Below are 16,185 nucleotides of genomic sequence, written 5' to 3'. Positions count from 1 at the left end.
CCAGTTCAGGCCAGTTGAGACCACCAACCCATCAACTGAGCCTGTGCAAATGCTTGACAAGTGACCTTTTTGATGTCAAGGAGCTAAAAACTCTACTCTCAGATGAGGGTAACAGCACCATTTTGTGAACATGCGTCCTATGAAGACGCAGGAAGCTTGACTCCACTTGTGCAGGTCATCAATTACCTCACTTCTCCTCACCTCCAATCATCTATTTTCACACTTAAAACCGCCCCACCCCCTTATCCCATAAATATCCCTGAGTCCCCATCTTCTAGGAGGCAGATCTGAGATTGATTCTCCTGCCTCCTCACTTGGCCACCTTGTGATTAAATCCTTTCTCTTTGCAAACTCATCATCTCGGTGACTGGCATAATTGTGTGGTGGGCAAAAGGAACCTGGTTTGGTAATATGGTGCTTTTACTCTACACATCTTTGCTGCACGTGTTTTTGCTGCATAACTAATTGGCCATAAGGTGATTTTGCCTTAAGAGATAAGTAAATAACTGGTTGACAGTTTGTTTGGTTTTTTGGGTTTCATTTCTCCACTGATGAATCAACCACTGTAAAAGATAAAACAATTGCTTGTTGATAGTTTATTGCTTTTGTCAGTTCAGTTTCATTTCTCCATTGACAAAGTTCTTGCATTACTCCCCTTTTTATATGATATAAATCTTAGCTGGCCCTCATAATGGTCTATATGGTGATGAGCAGATATGCTGGTAGTGGTCTTAAAATAGTTGGCATTTCTTTCAGTTAACAACATTTTATTGATGGCTTTATTGAGCTGACAGATTATGTGATGATTTTCCCCCAGAGTTGGTTACTTATTTTCAAACACATTACATTGGAGGAGGAAAAGAAGGCCAAGGGTCTCTCCTTTGAGGGTGCAGAGTTGAATCCACATTTCCAATAGAATGAAGACAAGTGTTAGTTAAGTAAACTTCACACACGCAATAAGATAAAATCAGTTATTTGTGCAGTATTGACATGAATCTGCATTCAAACATTTCAAATGTATGCAAACATTTTGTATTTCACAATAAAGTCTTCAATTTTGTTATTCATTTTTTCATGTTTCATCATGCCATTTTTAATTAGTAGCCCTCTTTCATTTTTTGTGATTTTATCTTTTATGGAAAAATTGCCTTACAGCCAATTAGATATGCAATGAAAATGTTTTTGGCAATGCTGTCTACACAACATGCTTCTAGTGAGAGTATCTAGAAACATTGGGCTCATCCATGTCAAGTAAAGAACTGAGAGAACTGGGATTTAAGTCTATACTTGCAGAACTCCAAAGCCCAGAATTGTCTCCTCATGGTGTCGAGGAAGTCAAGTGTTAGTGGCTGCATTGGACAGCTGATATTTTTGTTTTTGCTGTCCTAAACTCACTCCTCTCTCCTTTGGTGATGAGTCACTCTTTTCTGTGTGGGCTGCAACGTTGAAAGTCACCAGTGTGACCACAGTGACTATTTCAACATTCTTGGTCTCTTTGTCCATACCAGAGCCTTTGTTCTGCTTATTTCCAAGACTTCCTTGACTTTTCCCTCTTCTCCTTTGACTTACTACCTTCACTATCTTGCTAACTCTCAAACCCTCCTTCTCTTTCTTTTACTCTCTTATCTTCCTTTTCCAACCCACAGTTGCTGGTGTTTTTGAGACTCAATTCTCAACCCATTGCCGTCTCTGCTCAACAGCACATTCTCTTCCTCTGTTGAAATACACACCCTTCCTGCCTAGGGCTATAGGACCACCTCTGTGCCCAGAATGCCCAAATATAGATATCAAGGATTGATAGATCACCCAGATGTATTTCCAGCAGCCTAGTTGAGATTTTCCACTTGAATATCTCATCATTTCTGGGTAAGCATGTTCAAAGTAAACTCATGATTTTATTTTCAGCAGATGAAACGTCTAGTTTCCAAGAGGAAAGGAGAATGGGAAACGGAAAGGAGAAAGGAAACCCCGCAACATTTATGGAGTACCTACATCATTTGGTAGGCTCTGTGCTAGTTGCTTATACATGCATTACCTGTGAAAAGTTGACACTAGTGGAGTCATTTTAAAATAGAGCTGGAGTAGTGATTTCAGACAAACCGCCTGCACTTCTTACTCCTGGAACCTTTGGACCATTTAAACCAGGCCAGACCTTTGGCCTGAGACAAACCAGAATTGTCTTTCAAGCAATTGTTTGTAAAGCAAACAGGAAAGAAGACATCATGACCACAAAGACTGATAATTACGGACTCTCTTTCTGAAGACAGAATCAATAACCAGCCATGTATAGTTAAAGAATAACCTAGCTTGGGGCTGGCCCCGTGGCCTAGTGGCTGGGTTCACACACTCCACTTCAGTGGTCTGGATTTGCAGGTTTGGATCTCAGGCACGGACCTACACCACTTGTTAGCCATGCTGTGGCAGTGACCCACATAAAAATAGAGGAAGACTGGCACAGATGTTAGTTCAGGGCAAATCTTCCTCAAGCAAAAAAAGAAGAGGAAGACTGGCAACAGATGTTAGCTCAGGGCAAATGTTCCTCAGCAAAAAAAAAAAAAAAAAAAAGAATAACCTAGCTTATTACACCTACAGAAGATTTTTTCCCTCTTATTTTCATGTAAATGCCCCTTTCCTTTCCCCATAAAAATCCTCCTCTTTCATCCTGTAATTGGGACCCCATTTGGGTTTCTACCTGAATCTGTGCTCCCCAAATTGTAATTCTTTGATCCCAAGTAAACACTTTGCCTCTTAAACTGGTTTCTGTTTTTGAAGGTTGACAACTCCATTTAATTACACATTAAATAAATATGTTTTAACAACATTATGTTCCAGATATTGCACAATGGTTCTAGGCACAACAATTTTAAAAAGGATGTACTATTCTGCAAACGAGGACATTTAGACTTAATAATACTAACAACTAAAACTTATTGGATGTTTACTGTGTGCCAGGTGATGTTCTAAGTGCTTCACAGTAATCATATTGTTTAATCCTCACAACAAACCAATGAAGTAGGCACTATTATTATCCCCTTTTAGAGGAGTAACTCGCTCAAGGTTACGTAGTGGTGGGTCTGGGACTTACATCCAGCTTTGCTAATTTCAAAGCCCATGTTCTGTTCACCGTGCCACGCTGCCTGCTAACGTTTACCCAAGATTCTATACTTAAACCTCTAGAGTTGTCTTTGATGAATCCAATTCCGATATTAGGGATATATTCCTATGTCCCTAATACTAACCTGTCTCTATGTCCTGCCAATGGTTCCTATGAAATCTCTTTGTTAATCTGTCCATTTCAGTTTCTATTATTACTATATGCTAGAAGACAGCCCTCTCACTACTTCGATCAAGCTGGTTTCTCTGCCTTCCATTTCAGAATTCTTCATCCACCATTTTAAATGATTTTGATTAAATGGAAACATCATTTTTATCTTCTCCAGTATTCATCACTATCTTAACATTTCTGCCTAAAATATATACAAAGTGTCTGCCTGGTGTTTGAGTCTCTCCATATTCATGCCCCATCCTAGGGTTTAGTAGCAATGTTTTCCCTCCCCCACAACATGGCTAGTCAACACATCTACTTATGTGTGTGAAAGTAAAGGAAATTTCATTCAAAATGGAGTCAGGAAGCTGCGAAGGAGGAGCTCTCAGGCACGTACTTTCCTTTACACCTTCCTTTCCATGTCTGGGCAGGAAGAAGCTTACTTTACATAGCTCACCTGGAGGAAGGAAGATCTTGTCCTTAACCAGCAAAAACCCAGCCATTGAGAAGCCACCTCGACTCAGCCAATGAGAAGCTGTCAGAACCGTAAAAATCTCACTCTCCTCCAATGGACTTTTGTTCATAACACTCCCTCCCAATTTCCTCCTTTCTTCCATAAAAGAACACTCCCCTCCGTTGTTCTCCACACTTGCCTATGGTTCACCACAGTTGTGTTTCCCAAATTTCAATTCCTCTGCTACTCCCAAATAAACTCGTTTTGCTTGAAAAATAACTGGCCATTTTATTTTTAAGGTTGACATTTGCTTCCTTCATCCTCTTCACTCTTCTCCCCCTCTTTCAAGCCTGGCTCAAGACAGACTCACTTACTCATGCCCCCTTCTGTCACTTCCCCAGGCCACACATGTCTCTCCTCAACCCCAATCCTGTTGTTGCAGGAGTGTGGTGAGAATGAAATGAATGCTCAAGTGCACAAAGCCTAGGATGGATTGGTACTTTATAAATGTCAGTTTCCAATCCCCTTCTTTTGCCTTCTCCTACTCTGTATTTCGGTGGCATTTGTCATCTGCAACGTACTGTTAAGGCTTCACTATGCAGCATTTCACATCATCTTGTATTGGTTATGGGTGGTTTCATGATTTTCATTCATCTGCCAAGGGAGATTATAAATTGAGATATCAGGAACTGTCTTCCACTTCTTCACCTCCAGGGGGAAGCCCCTAGGGCTGACATGTAGCAGATACTAACATGTGTTTGTTGACCTGATAGGACAGAGGAGAAGGGAAAATGCCTATTCCAAAATAAGACATAAACAAGTGTTAAAAGAGCAAGGCTTATCTTCCCTATTTTTGTACCCTTTATTATGTTGTTAGTATTTGACCTGAGAAGCAGGTTCTGAACATTTCTCCTTCCTTTTTGATTCCATAAGAGAGAGGGTAAAAAAAATTCCCAAGTTTTAAGACTTTAATCAACAGAATTAGGAAAGGTGACAGGACTTCGCTCTTTTCTCTGGAAGTTAGGCTTCACCCATCCTCCACCCCTACCCCCATCCAAAGATGATGAACGACTGTGATACTGTAGAATGGGACCCCGATCGACCATTAGCTAGGGGTTCTCAGTTATCCTAGCAAAAAAATAGCTTTTAAAGAACATGCTCGGACTCTAAAACTCATGCTAAAAAGAACCGGTTTTAAGTCATTCTTGAAGGAAATTTTCCAGATAATTCTTAAATTCATTCACCACTTTTTCCCATCTCCATGTTACTACTCTAGTCTAAGAGGCTATCATTTCTTATCTAGGGTTCTCACAAACGCTCCTCATCTTCCAGCTTCTACTCTGGCTGTCTTCCAATCAATTCTCCACTTAGCAGTTAGAAAGCCCTTTTGAAAGAATTAATAAAATCATGCCATTTTCTGCTTCAAAACCTCCAGTGACTTCTCACTGGTATAAAATGAAATCCAAACTCTTCATGTGGCCTAAGGACCTGCATGGTCTGGGCCCTCCCTGTCCTGCCATCCTCTGCTATACCACCTCCCTCGTACATACCTCCTGTGCTCTAATCCCACCGCTGCCTATGTATTCCTCAAGAGCTCCAAATGCTTTCCCACTGAGGCCTTCTTAAAAGAGGGCTGTCTGCTTTGGCTGGTATGCTGTCCCACCCCCACCCCGTCACATACCATCTCCTTCGTATCCTCTAAGTGTCCGTTCAAATGTCACCTCCTCCAAGGCTTTCCTGACACCAAACCTAAACCAGGCTCCCTGCCTTGCCTTTCATTATCCATTATCACAACAGCCTGATTCCTGTATAAGCCTTATCAACACTTTTAATTAGGTATTTATCTGTTATTTTACTTGTTTATTATCTATCTCCTCTACTAGACTATAAGCTCTACAAAATGGTACCATACAAATAGGCCAATAAGCAGGTGTTCAATAAAAAATTTGTGACTGGATTAATGATTTTGGGGGGTGCTGTTTGAAGTGGTAGCAAGTAAAGATTAGCCTGATTTCGCCAAAGACTGAGACCAAAGAAAAGTTTAATAAAAAGACATTAATAAGCTCCTTTAAGCTTAATAAGCCCAGTTATGGCACAATTGCTAAATGCTCCTCCTATATCTATTTTCTTCGTCTCTAATAAGAGGTTTTAGCTGGTCATATGACTTCCCTGGTAAAGATAACGCTTCCCAGCACCCCTTGCAGCTAAGTGTGATCACATGACTGGTCTCTAGCCAATGGGATGTGAGTAGACATGATGTGTGCAACTTCCACGTCTGCCCCTCTCCTTCCTCTTTTCACCTTCTTGAGGGGCAGAATGTGAACTTGATAAGCCCTCTTCAGCTATGCAGACAAGGGCAAACCCCTGGGGATGGCAGAGGAATGAGAAAGAAGGAATAAGAGTGACCCTAACGGCCATAAACCCTCTTCCTCTGGAGTGTAATATGAGAAGAAAAAAAAAATATTTATCTTGTTTTAATCCAGGGTTATTTTGGTTCTCTTAAGGCAGCCACATAGAAACCCTACCTAATATACTGGGATTGTCCAAAGTTATTTTATGTGTCAACCACTCTTCTGTGTCCCAATTTGTCAGCTCTGGGGCACATGCGGATTTTGATATGCATTTCAAAGTTAGAGCATAAAATGGCATAATCCCTGATAATGGGTGGTTCAAGCAATTTTGATTCTCCTGGATGAGCCAGGGATTCTGAAACTCAGCTGTCCAGTACAAAGGATATCACAGTGATGCTGGCTAAAGCCCCACTGGAAACCCATTGAAGAGCTTAATACACTATATGATACCACTATGGACTAAATTCTGTGTCCCTCCAAAATTTATCTGTTGAAATGTTAACCCCCAGTGTGACGGTTTTAGGAGGCAGAGTCCTTGGGAGGTGATTTGGTTAGTAGCGTGGAGCTCTCATGAACGAGATTAGTGCCCTTACAAAACAGACCGCAAAGAGCTTTCCTGCTCTTTCTGCCCTGTGGGGACACAGCAAGAAGATGGCTGTTTATGAACCAGACTCTCTCCGGACACTGCATCTGCTGGCACCTTGATGTTGGACTTCTCAGCCTCCAGAACTGCGAGAAAAAACTTTTGTTCTTTAAGCCACCTAGTCTATGGTATTTGTGAGGTAGCAGTCTGGAGAAACTAAGACAGATAGTCTTGTCTGCTTGTAGTGAGATAGCCAACAGTGTACCAAAAGAGAGTTTTATTAAAAGAAAACCAATAGCTCTTAGGCATTCAGTAAAAATCCAAAGACTTGCAAGATCACAAAATGAGCATATCTACCCAGGTATAGTGCCTTTGCAGGGCTGAGCCATCAGTAGGAAGTCTCGTAATTACTCCCTGCTGGTCAGTGCCCACCCAATCAGTCCCTCAGCCACTAGCTCCCACCCCTACCTCCACAGTGTTGGTTCACAGACCTCTCACCAGCGGGCATGATTTCCCTGGGGTCTGCTCAAATTCTCTGTTCCCAGGTGGTCACCGGAGCAGACCTGATCCAGTGCCTTCTCCAAACCCATCCAGATACTCAGCAGAATTTGTGGACTTGGCAGGTGGAGAAGCCAGGAACTTTGGAAGCCTCTGGCGTCATGTTCATTGCAGGGACACATGTAACATACATGGATGAAGTATGGCTAGAACAAGCTAACAAATGACAATGACAGCAAGCCTTAGCATCTGGACACATGAATGCCGGGGGCTGAAATAGGAAGTTACTATTCCCCTCTCTTCCACTCACCAAGCCCACTGTTCAGCCAACTGCTTTCACAGACAACCGCAGGCTCATTTGGTACAGGTTGTCTGAGATTTCATGTGAAAGTTCCGATTTTAATTGTTGCAGTTAGTCTAAATTTAAATAAATCACCATGTGGACAAACAATCAAAACAAAACACAAATGGGCTGCCATTTTGCCCCCTCTGGCTTATAAAGCTTCTAAATCAGGGTGCCCTGCTCCATTGATTTAGGAACAATTGGGAGTTGACTTTCTGCACCTTTGTCCATATGGACACATCTCCTTCTTCCAAGGAATCCCAACTGGAGCTGGGAGGGTGGAGCAGCATCACTTTCAAGTGAATTTACTGTTACTACAGTGAACTGCGTCTTGCTCCCATCCCGCTGTTCTTTCAGTTCTCTGATTTGTGTATCTGTCACCCAAAAGGCCAAACCTCACCTATCTAGGGTAGCCAGACTCTCCCAATAGAACCTTGGTTTACCACCGTTAGATGTATTAGGCCAACTTGGAAATAAAATGCTTGCCGTTTCACCTCTGAAAATTACCATTAGCCTCTCTCAGGGCAACAGTCTCACCAGTGTAAAGATGGAAGGGAATTCGGCTCAGACTGGTGGGAGCAACGATGGAACAGCAACTTAAAACTCCCAGCCTCCAGCCAGTTGCTGTGAGCACAGTCAGGCTGCAGCCTGTTCCCTCGTGGTTCGGTAAGCAGCATTTCTCTTGTTATTGCAGACCTACCTGGTCCTGAAAGGCTCTCACATTGAGGCAGGACCATCATCTAGGGAGGATCTGACTGTCTGCAGAGGCAGTAGTTCCTGGCAGCGAGGGTAGTTGGTTACAAGGAACTTGAGCATCTCCTTATTGTAAGAGCTGTAAGATCTGATCTTCACTCTCTGATCTTTGATTTGTTCCTGTCCTAACTCTCATGGCACACACACCCCTCCCACCCCCGACTCCTGCTCCCAAGATACATACATCTTAGAGTATAAACTCTACAAAGGCAGGGACACTTAACTGTCTTGTCCACTGTTCTGTATCCTCCATGCCTAGAATAGGACCTGGCACATGGCAGGTGTCAGCAAATATTGGCTGAATATTGTGAACTGGTTAACAGTCTCATTTACGTAAGTTGGCTCACGACAGCTTTTACTTCAAGATGGGGTGGGGCTAGATGCCTCATTGACATTCCTTCAGCACCCAGTTTCTGTGAATCACAATGCTGAGAATCCCACAGGCCGATGTCAGTCTGAGCCACCAGCTGCTTGGCAGAGGGAAGCAAATGAAATTACTAGGCAGAGGGCGGGGGAGGGGTGGGAAGATGCATCTCAGAAGACGAAGGGCGTCAGTACTAATGGGGTGTGACAGAGTCGGGGTGTGGAAGGATCATGGCCATGGCGAGGCCTTTCTCCCTAGGACAAAGGGGGCAGTGATGCAGAGCGCAGGGTAGCATTGATTCAGCCAAAGCAGCATGCTTGCCCTGAGGAGAGATGGCTCAACCAGGAGACAAAGTTAAAATCTGAAAACAAAGAGCCTCTGAGAGGCAGAACTATTGCTGTGCCTCCAGGCCTTTTGGGGTTAGCAGACTTTCAAACCCCGACTGAGGGCAGAGGCAAAGAAAACATGCCTCTTTATTTTTCCTAAAAGACCTCTCAAAGAGACTCCACCTCTCTCGTAATCACAAGCTCACTCTGGACTCGGAAAAAGAGCTTTCGGACTACTCTTCCTTGCAACTTCCTTGTAGCTGAGAAATGGCTCCTTGTCATCCTCAGCAGGCAAAACGGGTGGGCAGCCAGTCTAATCACCTTTTCCCTGGAGGACCGCAGAGTCCTCTCAGTCCCCTCAGCCACCACACAGAGGCAGCGGTAGAGCCAGACTCACGCTGACCCACCCTGGCAGAGCTCCGTGGATCCACAGGTCCAGACAAGGACACAAACCACATTAAATTATATCTTAGATAAAACGATCTTTAAAAGAAATTGTTCCTTTCTTCCAAGAAAGAAAGCCTGGAATTTTCTGGAATAAGAAAACCCTCGAAACTGAGTCCACATTACTCTTCCTGTTAAAAAAAATACTTTGACATTGGGATCAAGCATTAGGAATTATACTTTTTCTGCAACAATAACTTGAACTTTCCTATTTAAATTTAGTTCTTTCTTAAGGAGGTGATGGTGTAATTTTTAAAAATTTGGTCATAACTACATAACTGACTTCAGTGGTAGAAGTAAGTGATTCCTTGATTAACTATCTAGCACATGGGCGGTGGCAGAGATTTCTTCCCTTCTTTAGGGAGTGTAGGTTGGAGTCTGTCAGCAACAAAGGTAGAGGGGCAAGTGTTTCTTAAAGGAGGTCAGAGAAGGGCAGGGGAATGGAGGAACAGGAAGTGATGTCGGATTCCACTCTCAACCAGATCCATTTCCAGCTTGCTTTGTGAATTACTAGGTGGTGGGCCCAACAAAAGAATAACGGTATTTGATTGCTTTTATATTATTTTAACACCTGGCATGGGAAAATACAATACTCTGGCAACAGACTTAGAAACAGCATCCTGCCTGGATTGTTAAGACCACAGCACCTGATCTGCCAAGTTCCTAGGCAAAGTCTCACTGGGCCAGTCCAAGTGTAATCTCATGCCAGTGGACTGGCAGCATGAAAGAAGATGAACAATAAGCTGGAGAATTTGAGTAATAAATCACTGTCCCTGTGCACCAAAACACGGATGAGGAATCTCCCCCATTCTCAGGAGGCTAGCCCTCCTGCATAAGGAATGAACGAGAGGACAGGATCTCAGACACACACCTACAGATGTGTTCTTGCAGGAAGCATGCACCCTTGAAGGAAAGATCCTCTTTTGGACCCATCAATTTATGCAGCCCGGCTGAAATGGATCATATCTCGAATCGGGTAAAGGTTGCTTCTTCCCTTGATTCCTGGATGGGGAGACGGAGATGAGGTGGACGTGGGCTGCAGTTTCTTTTTAATATCATTTATTATCTTGGTTCTGTGGATGACTGCAACTGTACTCCCCTCCCCTGACTCTTATCCCCAGGGTCCCTCCCGGAGGATAAAAGGATCTGGAAGGCGGATTTCTTCCCCCTCAGCTAAGCCTACCCTTCCCTTCGCAGCCAACCGCACACAGCATCTGGAGTCAGAGCATCGCCCAACGCCCGATGCGGGAGGGCGCAGCAAGGATCCCGAGCTGCAGCCTCTCTTTTCCCAGATGCAGTGGAGATTTAATTTTAATTAACCGTGAGAGCCATAGCACTGAGGGTTGAATTTTTCAAAATAGAGCACACTCCTGCTTTTTTGTCTGCTTCCCTTCTGCCCCGCCACCCCTTGTCATCGAAATAAAAGAAAATTAAAGAAAAAAATGAACCAAAAGTCTCACCTACATGTGCCGGAGACAGAGGCTGGCAGAGGATGCTGCGAGGAAGCCGCCGCCTGGAGCGGTCCTTCCCTTGGAGGATGGGGAGCTGCCGCGGCGCGCGGGGCGGGGCGGGGCGGGGCCGGCGGTGACGTGGGCGTTGTCTTCTGTCCTGCCCACCTCGATGGAGGCGGGGACCCAGTGTCCCAGTCCGACCTGGTCTGCGCTGCTGGAGCTGAGACGCTCCGCGGCGATGGGTGCTTTGGTTAAGCGCAGCAGCTTCCTGGCTCACGGCTTGCTGCAGCACCAAGTGGCCATTGTGAGCGGCGGGAGCACGGGCATCGGAAAGGCCATCGTCACCGAGCTCCTGCGCCTGGGTACGTGAGCAGGACCCTGGGCCAGGGTACCCAGATCGAGGGGTTGGTGGGGAAACAGGCTGGCGTCACGGGGGGTCGCGAGTCAGCAAGGCGGGGTTGGCAGGGCGTGGAGTTGCAAAACAAAGGAGGTGTAGATATGACCGAAATTAAAACCTCAAAGGAGAGAGAAGAGAGTTCTTCTAAGAAATTGTAGAGAAGTGTGGGATGATGAGCAAAGTAAAGTAAAGGGAACTTTTAGAGCCAAAGATACTGTGCCCAGGTAGGGAATAAGGAGATCTGTGGGACAAGCTATGGAATTAGTCATGGATTAAAATCAGGCCATCCTATATATCTCTTAATGAATGGCTAGGAAACCTGGGAAGACGTTATGTAACAGGAAAAGGTTGCAACGAACGTAAGGAGAGGCTCCCATTACCAATCTTCCCCCTCTCTTACAATATTGAACTTAACTTGGCGGAAGGGAGGACTTTGTAAGCACATAAACAAGGAAAAAAACCACCAAGTGGAAAACAGATACATTTACCTATATGAAAGTCTAAATCCTCTTTGAATTAAAAAATGATATAAATAAAGTTTAAAGGCACGTAAAGAAAAACATTTACAATATACCACAAATTGATTGTATAAAGAGCTCTCACAAACAAATAAGGAAAAGATCTAACACACTCACAGAAAAGTGAGCTAGTGATATGGACCAAGCATTCCAAATGAAGATCTCAAACTGAGCGGTACGTATGTGAGAAAATAAGCAACTTACTGGGGAATAAAATGCAAAACAATACTGTTATAAGATGCCATTGTTTTTCTACAAAAATTTTAAAACATTGGGGAAAATGAAAGTCTTGGTGAGAGAATGAGAAGGCGGGCAAGAATGTAAACTATTACAAGCTTTCTCGAGGGCAGTTTGGAAAAAGAAGATTCTAAAGTGTTAACAGTATTGGTGCTCTAGGGCCTAGTCATTCCTCTCAGGAATTTACTCTAAGGAAATCATCAGAGGTAAGCACAGATTTGTATACAAGGATGTAGTGTTGAGGAGTGAAATGTTGGAAATAACCTAAATATCCGTTAGAGGGGAAATTGTTAAATCAGTGACAATGAAATATTATGCTGTTATTTAAACATCTTGCTATTGTAGGCTTATGTGGAGAAATGCATGCCATATTATTGCAAAAAACATGATTCTGGGGCTGGCCTGGTGGCACAGCAGTTAAGTTCATGTGCTCCACTTTGGCAGCCCAGGGTCTGCTGTTTTGGATTCTGAGCATGGACCTATGTGCCGCTTATCAAGCCATGCTGTGGTGGGTGTCCCACATATAAACAATAGAGGAAGATGGGTACAGATGTTAGCTCAGGGCCAGTCTCCCTCAGCAAAAAGAGGAGGATTGGCAGTAGATGTTAGCTCAGGGCTATTCTTCCTCAAAAAAAAAAAAACAAGAAAAAAGCAGGATTCTAGACAAAATATAGCATTCCAATTTGTTAATGCAAAATATATATGCAGAAAAAGATGAGAAGGAAGTTTATAACATTGTTAACAGCAACTACTTTTCCTGGAAATGATTGAATTATGGATGTTTAAATTGTCTTCATTTTTCAGATTTTTCTTTTAGTATCTCACAGACTCTTTTCTTTGTTTGACTTTTCTCATTTTGGGTTGTATTTTCCTGCTCCTTTGCATGCCCAGTACTTTTTGCTGGATGCCAGACCTTGGGGTTTTACCTTGTTGGATGCTGGTTATTTTTATATTCTTATAAATATTCTTGAGCTTTGTTCTGTGATGCAATGAAGTTACTTGGAAACAATTTGATACCGTTAAAAGCGGCTTCTTTATGTTAAGAGTTGACCTGAACAACCTTTAGTCTAGGGCTAATTTTACTGAGGCCATACCCTTCTGAGTCCTTTACCCCATGCCCAATGAAAGGCTTTTTCTGATGGGAACGCTAACGCTTCCCAGTGCTGTGTGAGTGCCAAGGTTTGTTCCCTCTGTTCCTTTTGGGTGGTTCTTTCCCCAGCCTCAAATGGTTTCCTGACTCACACGCATTAATCAGGGCTCAGCTGAAGATCCGAGGGAACTCTGCAGATCCTGGAGTTCTCTCCCCGTCTACCTCTCTTCTCACTGTGCCGTGTGTAAGCTAGCTGTCTTGGCCTCCCCAGACTCCGAACCTCGTCTCTTCTGCCCAGGAGACTCCTGGGCTCTCAATGGGTTCCTCCTGCCTGCAGCGCAGCCTGGAAACTCTCCAGGCAGCAAGCTGGGATAATCAGAGGCCTCATGTTGTCTGTTTCTACTCTCTGAGACCACTGTCCTGTGCTATTTGATGTCCGATGCCTGAACATCATTGTTGCACAGACTTTGTCCAGTTTTTGAGTTGTTTTCGTCTGGAGGGTAAATTCAATTCCCATTATTCCATCTTGACCAAAAGCAGAAGTCTTAATTCATCTTTTTTACAGGAACACATGAAATATTTTCTAAACTTTGTTGTTTTTGGAGTTTACACAACTAATGGAAGCTTACTGATTTGTTCTTTGCTGTTTTCTTCTCAGGGTGTAATGTGGTCATTGCATCTCGGAACTTTGATAGATTGAAATCTGCTGCAGCTGAGCTGAAGGCCAGCCTGCCCCCCTCCAACCAGGCTCAAGTCACTCCCATAAAATGCAACATCCGGAGAGAAGAGGAGGTAGTGTGCTTTTAAATGCAATGAATCATGTATTCATTCACGTTAACTGATAGTAGTGGTTCCTTACCCTGACTGCGCTTCAGTTCCCTGCGGTGGCTGTCTTGGATGAGATTCATTAAGGGAGAGCCTTCTGCTAATCAATTCTGAAGTCAGTGACCTCAGGAGAGTGGGAGGGAGCAAGGTGGGGAAGCTAAGAAAGATGAGGAAGTCTCAGCGACACCATCTTTTGTGCCTTTTGCCCTTTTAGTCATTTCTTGATGTTAATTTTAAGCTGATTTCATCACTATCCATTATTCTGGATTGGTAGTTCACAAATTAATATCATAGAGGCCTGCCTTACTTAGGAGTGATCCAGGCCCCTGGATAAATCTTGTCGTCAAGATTGCAAATTTGGCTTTATGATCTGTGGGTCTTGTAGTTGGAGTTACCACTCACTGCATGAGACTGCAAGTTCTGTTACTCTCCTAGAGCAAGCCGTCAATCCATGTAGCAAGTTAGGTTATTAACCAGTTTACTTTTAATGTTTTTCTTTAGGTGAATAATTTGGTCAAATCCACCTTAGATATTTACGGTAAAATCAATTTCTTGGTAAACAATGGAGGAGGCCAGTTCCTAGCTCCTGCTGAACACATCACTGCAAAAGGGTGGCATGCCGTGATCGAAACCAACCTGACGGGCACCTTCTACATGTGCAAAGCAGGCAAGTGTGATCAGTAACTCCAAAAGTCAAGATGTCTTTATTTAAGGACCAAAGAGAATCCTGAAAGAGAAATTGTTAGGGGCTCAGAAGCTCCACATCATTAACATTTACTGCCCTGATTTGTTCACATACAACATAGGAATGTAGATTACTACATTTGTGGAGGGTAATTTGGCTACATTTAGAAAATGTGGGTATCCTTTGATCTTACAATTTTATTTGTAGGCATTTATCATGAGAAAATTACGAAGGAGCGGTACAAAGATGTTCATAAAATTAAAGAAAGCCCTGACGCTTTGTTTTTAAGAAATGAATCTGTTTAATGGCCTGGTAATTAAGTCAGTCACACCCTCAAGGAGAATGCCAGACAGAGTCCACATTCTTTCTGACTGACCCTAATTGGCATGCATGCATTGTCTTTGGATTAAAGGTTATGTTTCATAGGTGGTAATATTAAACTTCTGGAGTTGAGTGACTCAAGGGTTTCCTTACAAACTATCAAAGACGTTTTGATGATGGAAAATGTAGACTGAGTATAATTCTGACCCAAGGGGTCTTCACCTCAGCGTGGGGTAGGCTTTGCATTCTTAGTATCTGTAAGTGAGACATCTTGGAGGCAGTCCCAGGCTTCATCTTTATCTACTTGTAAGTATAAAGCTCTGTATTAGTTGTGGTATGCGATTGGCTGCTCCTCTGTAGAGACCCCAGAAAAAACAGGAGCTTAAATAGGACAGTTTATTTCTCCCTCACATAAAAAGTCCAGGTAGGTAGTGTAGGAATAGTATGGTAGTTCCATACCCATTAGGGACTGTGATATTGTGATTTATAATCAATACTATATAATTTGGTCTTCTGTCCACGGTTCCAGGCTCACAGCTCCCCAAACCCTCGGCATTTCCTGAGCTGTAAGAGCAATGGGGGTATCTTTTGTTACATTTGGTCTCTTGCCCTCAGCTCCTAAAATGGCTTCAGAACCATAAAGGTGAAAGGGTGTCTTGTTATTCAATAACAGGCTCCTTTCAATCACAACTGAGTTTATGTTAATGAGGTGAGTTTTGGAAAGGCCCTAAGGATGGGGAGGACTGGTTGCTAGGGGACCAACCGTGATTAGAGGGGTGGAACTTTCAGTCCCACCCCCTGATTTCTAGGCAGGAGAGAGGGGCCGGAAGTTGAATCAGTCACCAGTGGCCAGTGATAAAACAGTCATGCCCATATAGTGTAGCCTGCATAAAAACCCAAAAGGCCAAGGTTCAGAGCACCTCCAGGATGGGGAGCCAGAAGCTTTCCAGCTGCCACTGGGCCAGACCCCAAAGTCCACGAGGACAGAAGCTCGTTTGTTGAGGACCTTGCCCTATGTATCTCTTCATCTGCCTGTTGATCAATACCCTTTAACATCCTTTGTAATAAACTGGTAATCTAGTAAGTAAACTAGTTTCCTCAGTTGTGTGAGCCACTCTAGCAAATTAGTTGAATCCAAGGAGGGAGTCATGGGAATCTCTGATTTATAGCCAGTGAGTCAGAAGCACAAGTGACAACCTGGACTTGTGATTGGCATCTGATGACCATCTGAAACATCTTGAAGAATAGCCCTGGAGAAGTGTCAGGGAAGATTTCAGAGT

At 43.5% G+C, this 16,185-nt stretch overlaps 2 protein-coding genes across 8 annotated transcripts in view; one reads left to right on the top strand and one right to left on the bottom strand.

Annotated features, from left to right (window-relative positions):
- The window catches only part of TMEM169 (transmembrane protein 169), a 26,644-nt gene extending 15,689 nt beyond the window's left edge, over window positions 1-10,955 (bottom strand). The window contains exons 1-2 of one of the 7 annotated variants that reach the window (XM_070618236.1): window positions 10,842-10,915; window positions 10,253-10,383 (exon numbers count right to left, since the gene is read on the bottom strand). The gene's annotated coding sequence lies outside the window, so the exon portion shown is untranslated. Of the gene's footprint in view, window positions 1-10,252; window positions 10,384-10,841 lie in introns of all 7 variants that reach the window. The other 6 variants (XM_008508920.2, XM_008508916.2, XM_008508915.2 and 3 more) reach the window with 6 other exon arrangements.
- Window positions 10,868-16,185, top strand: part of PECR (peroxisomal trans-2-enoyl-CoA reductase) — a 25,207-nt gene continuing 19,889 nt past the window's right edge. The window contains exons 1-3 of the mRNA XM_008508921.2: window positions 10,868-11,194; window positions 13,733-13,866; window positions 14,401-14,566. Of these exons, the coding sequence (XP_008507143.2) occupies window positions 11,002-11,194; window positions 13,733-13,866; window positions 14,401-14,566 (493 nt within the window). The 5' untranslated portion in view covers window positions 10,868-11,001. The remainder of the gene's footprint in view (window positions 11,195-13,732; window positions 13,867-14,400; window positions 14,567-16,185) is intronic.

This window comes from Equus przewalskii, chromosome 5 (assembly GCF_037783145.1).
Source record: "Equus przewalskii isolate Varuska chromosome 5, EquPr2, whole genome shotgun sequence".
NCBI lineage: Eukaryota > Metazoa > Chordata > Mammalia > Perissodactyla > Equidae > Equus > Equus przewalskii.
Note: the sequence above shows the minus strand (reverse complement) of the source record. Positions and strands in the feature narration are given on the sequence as shown.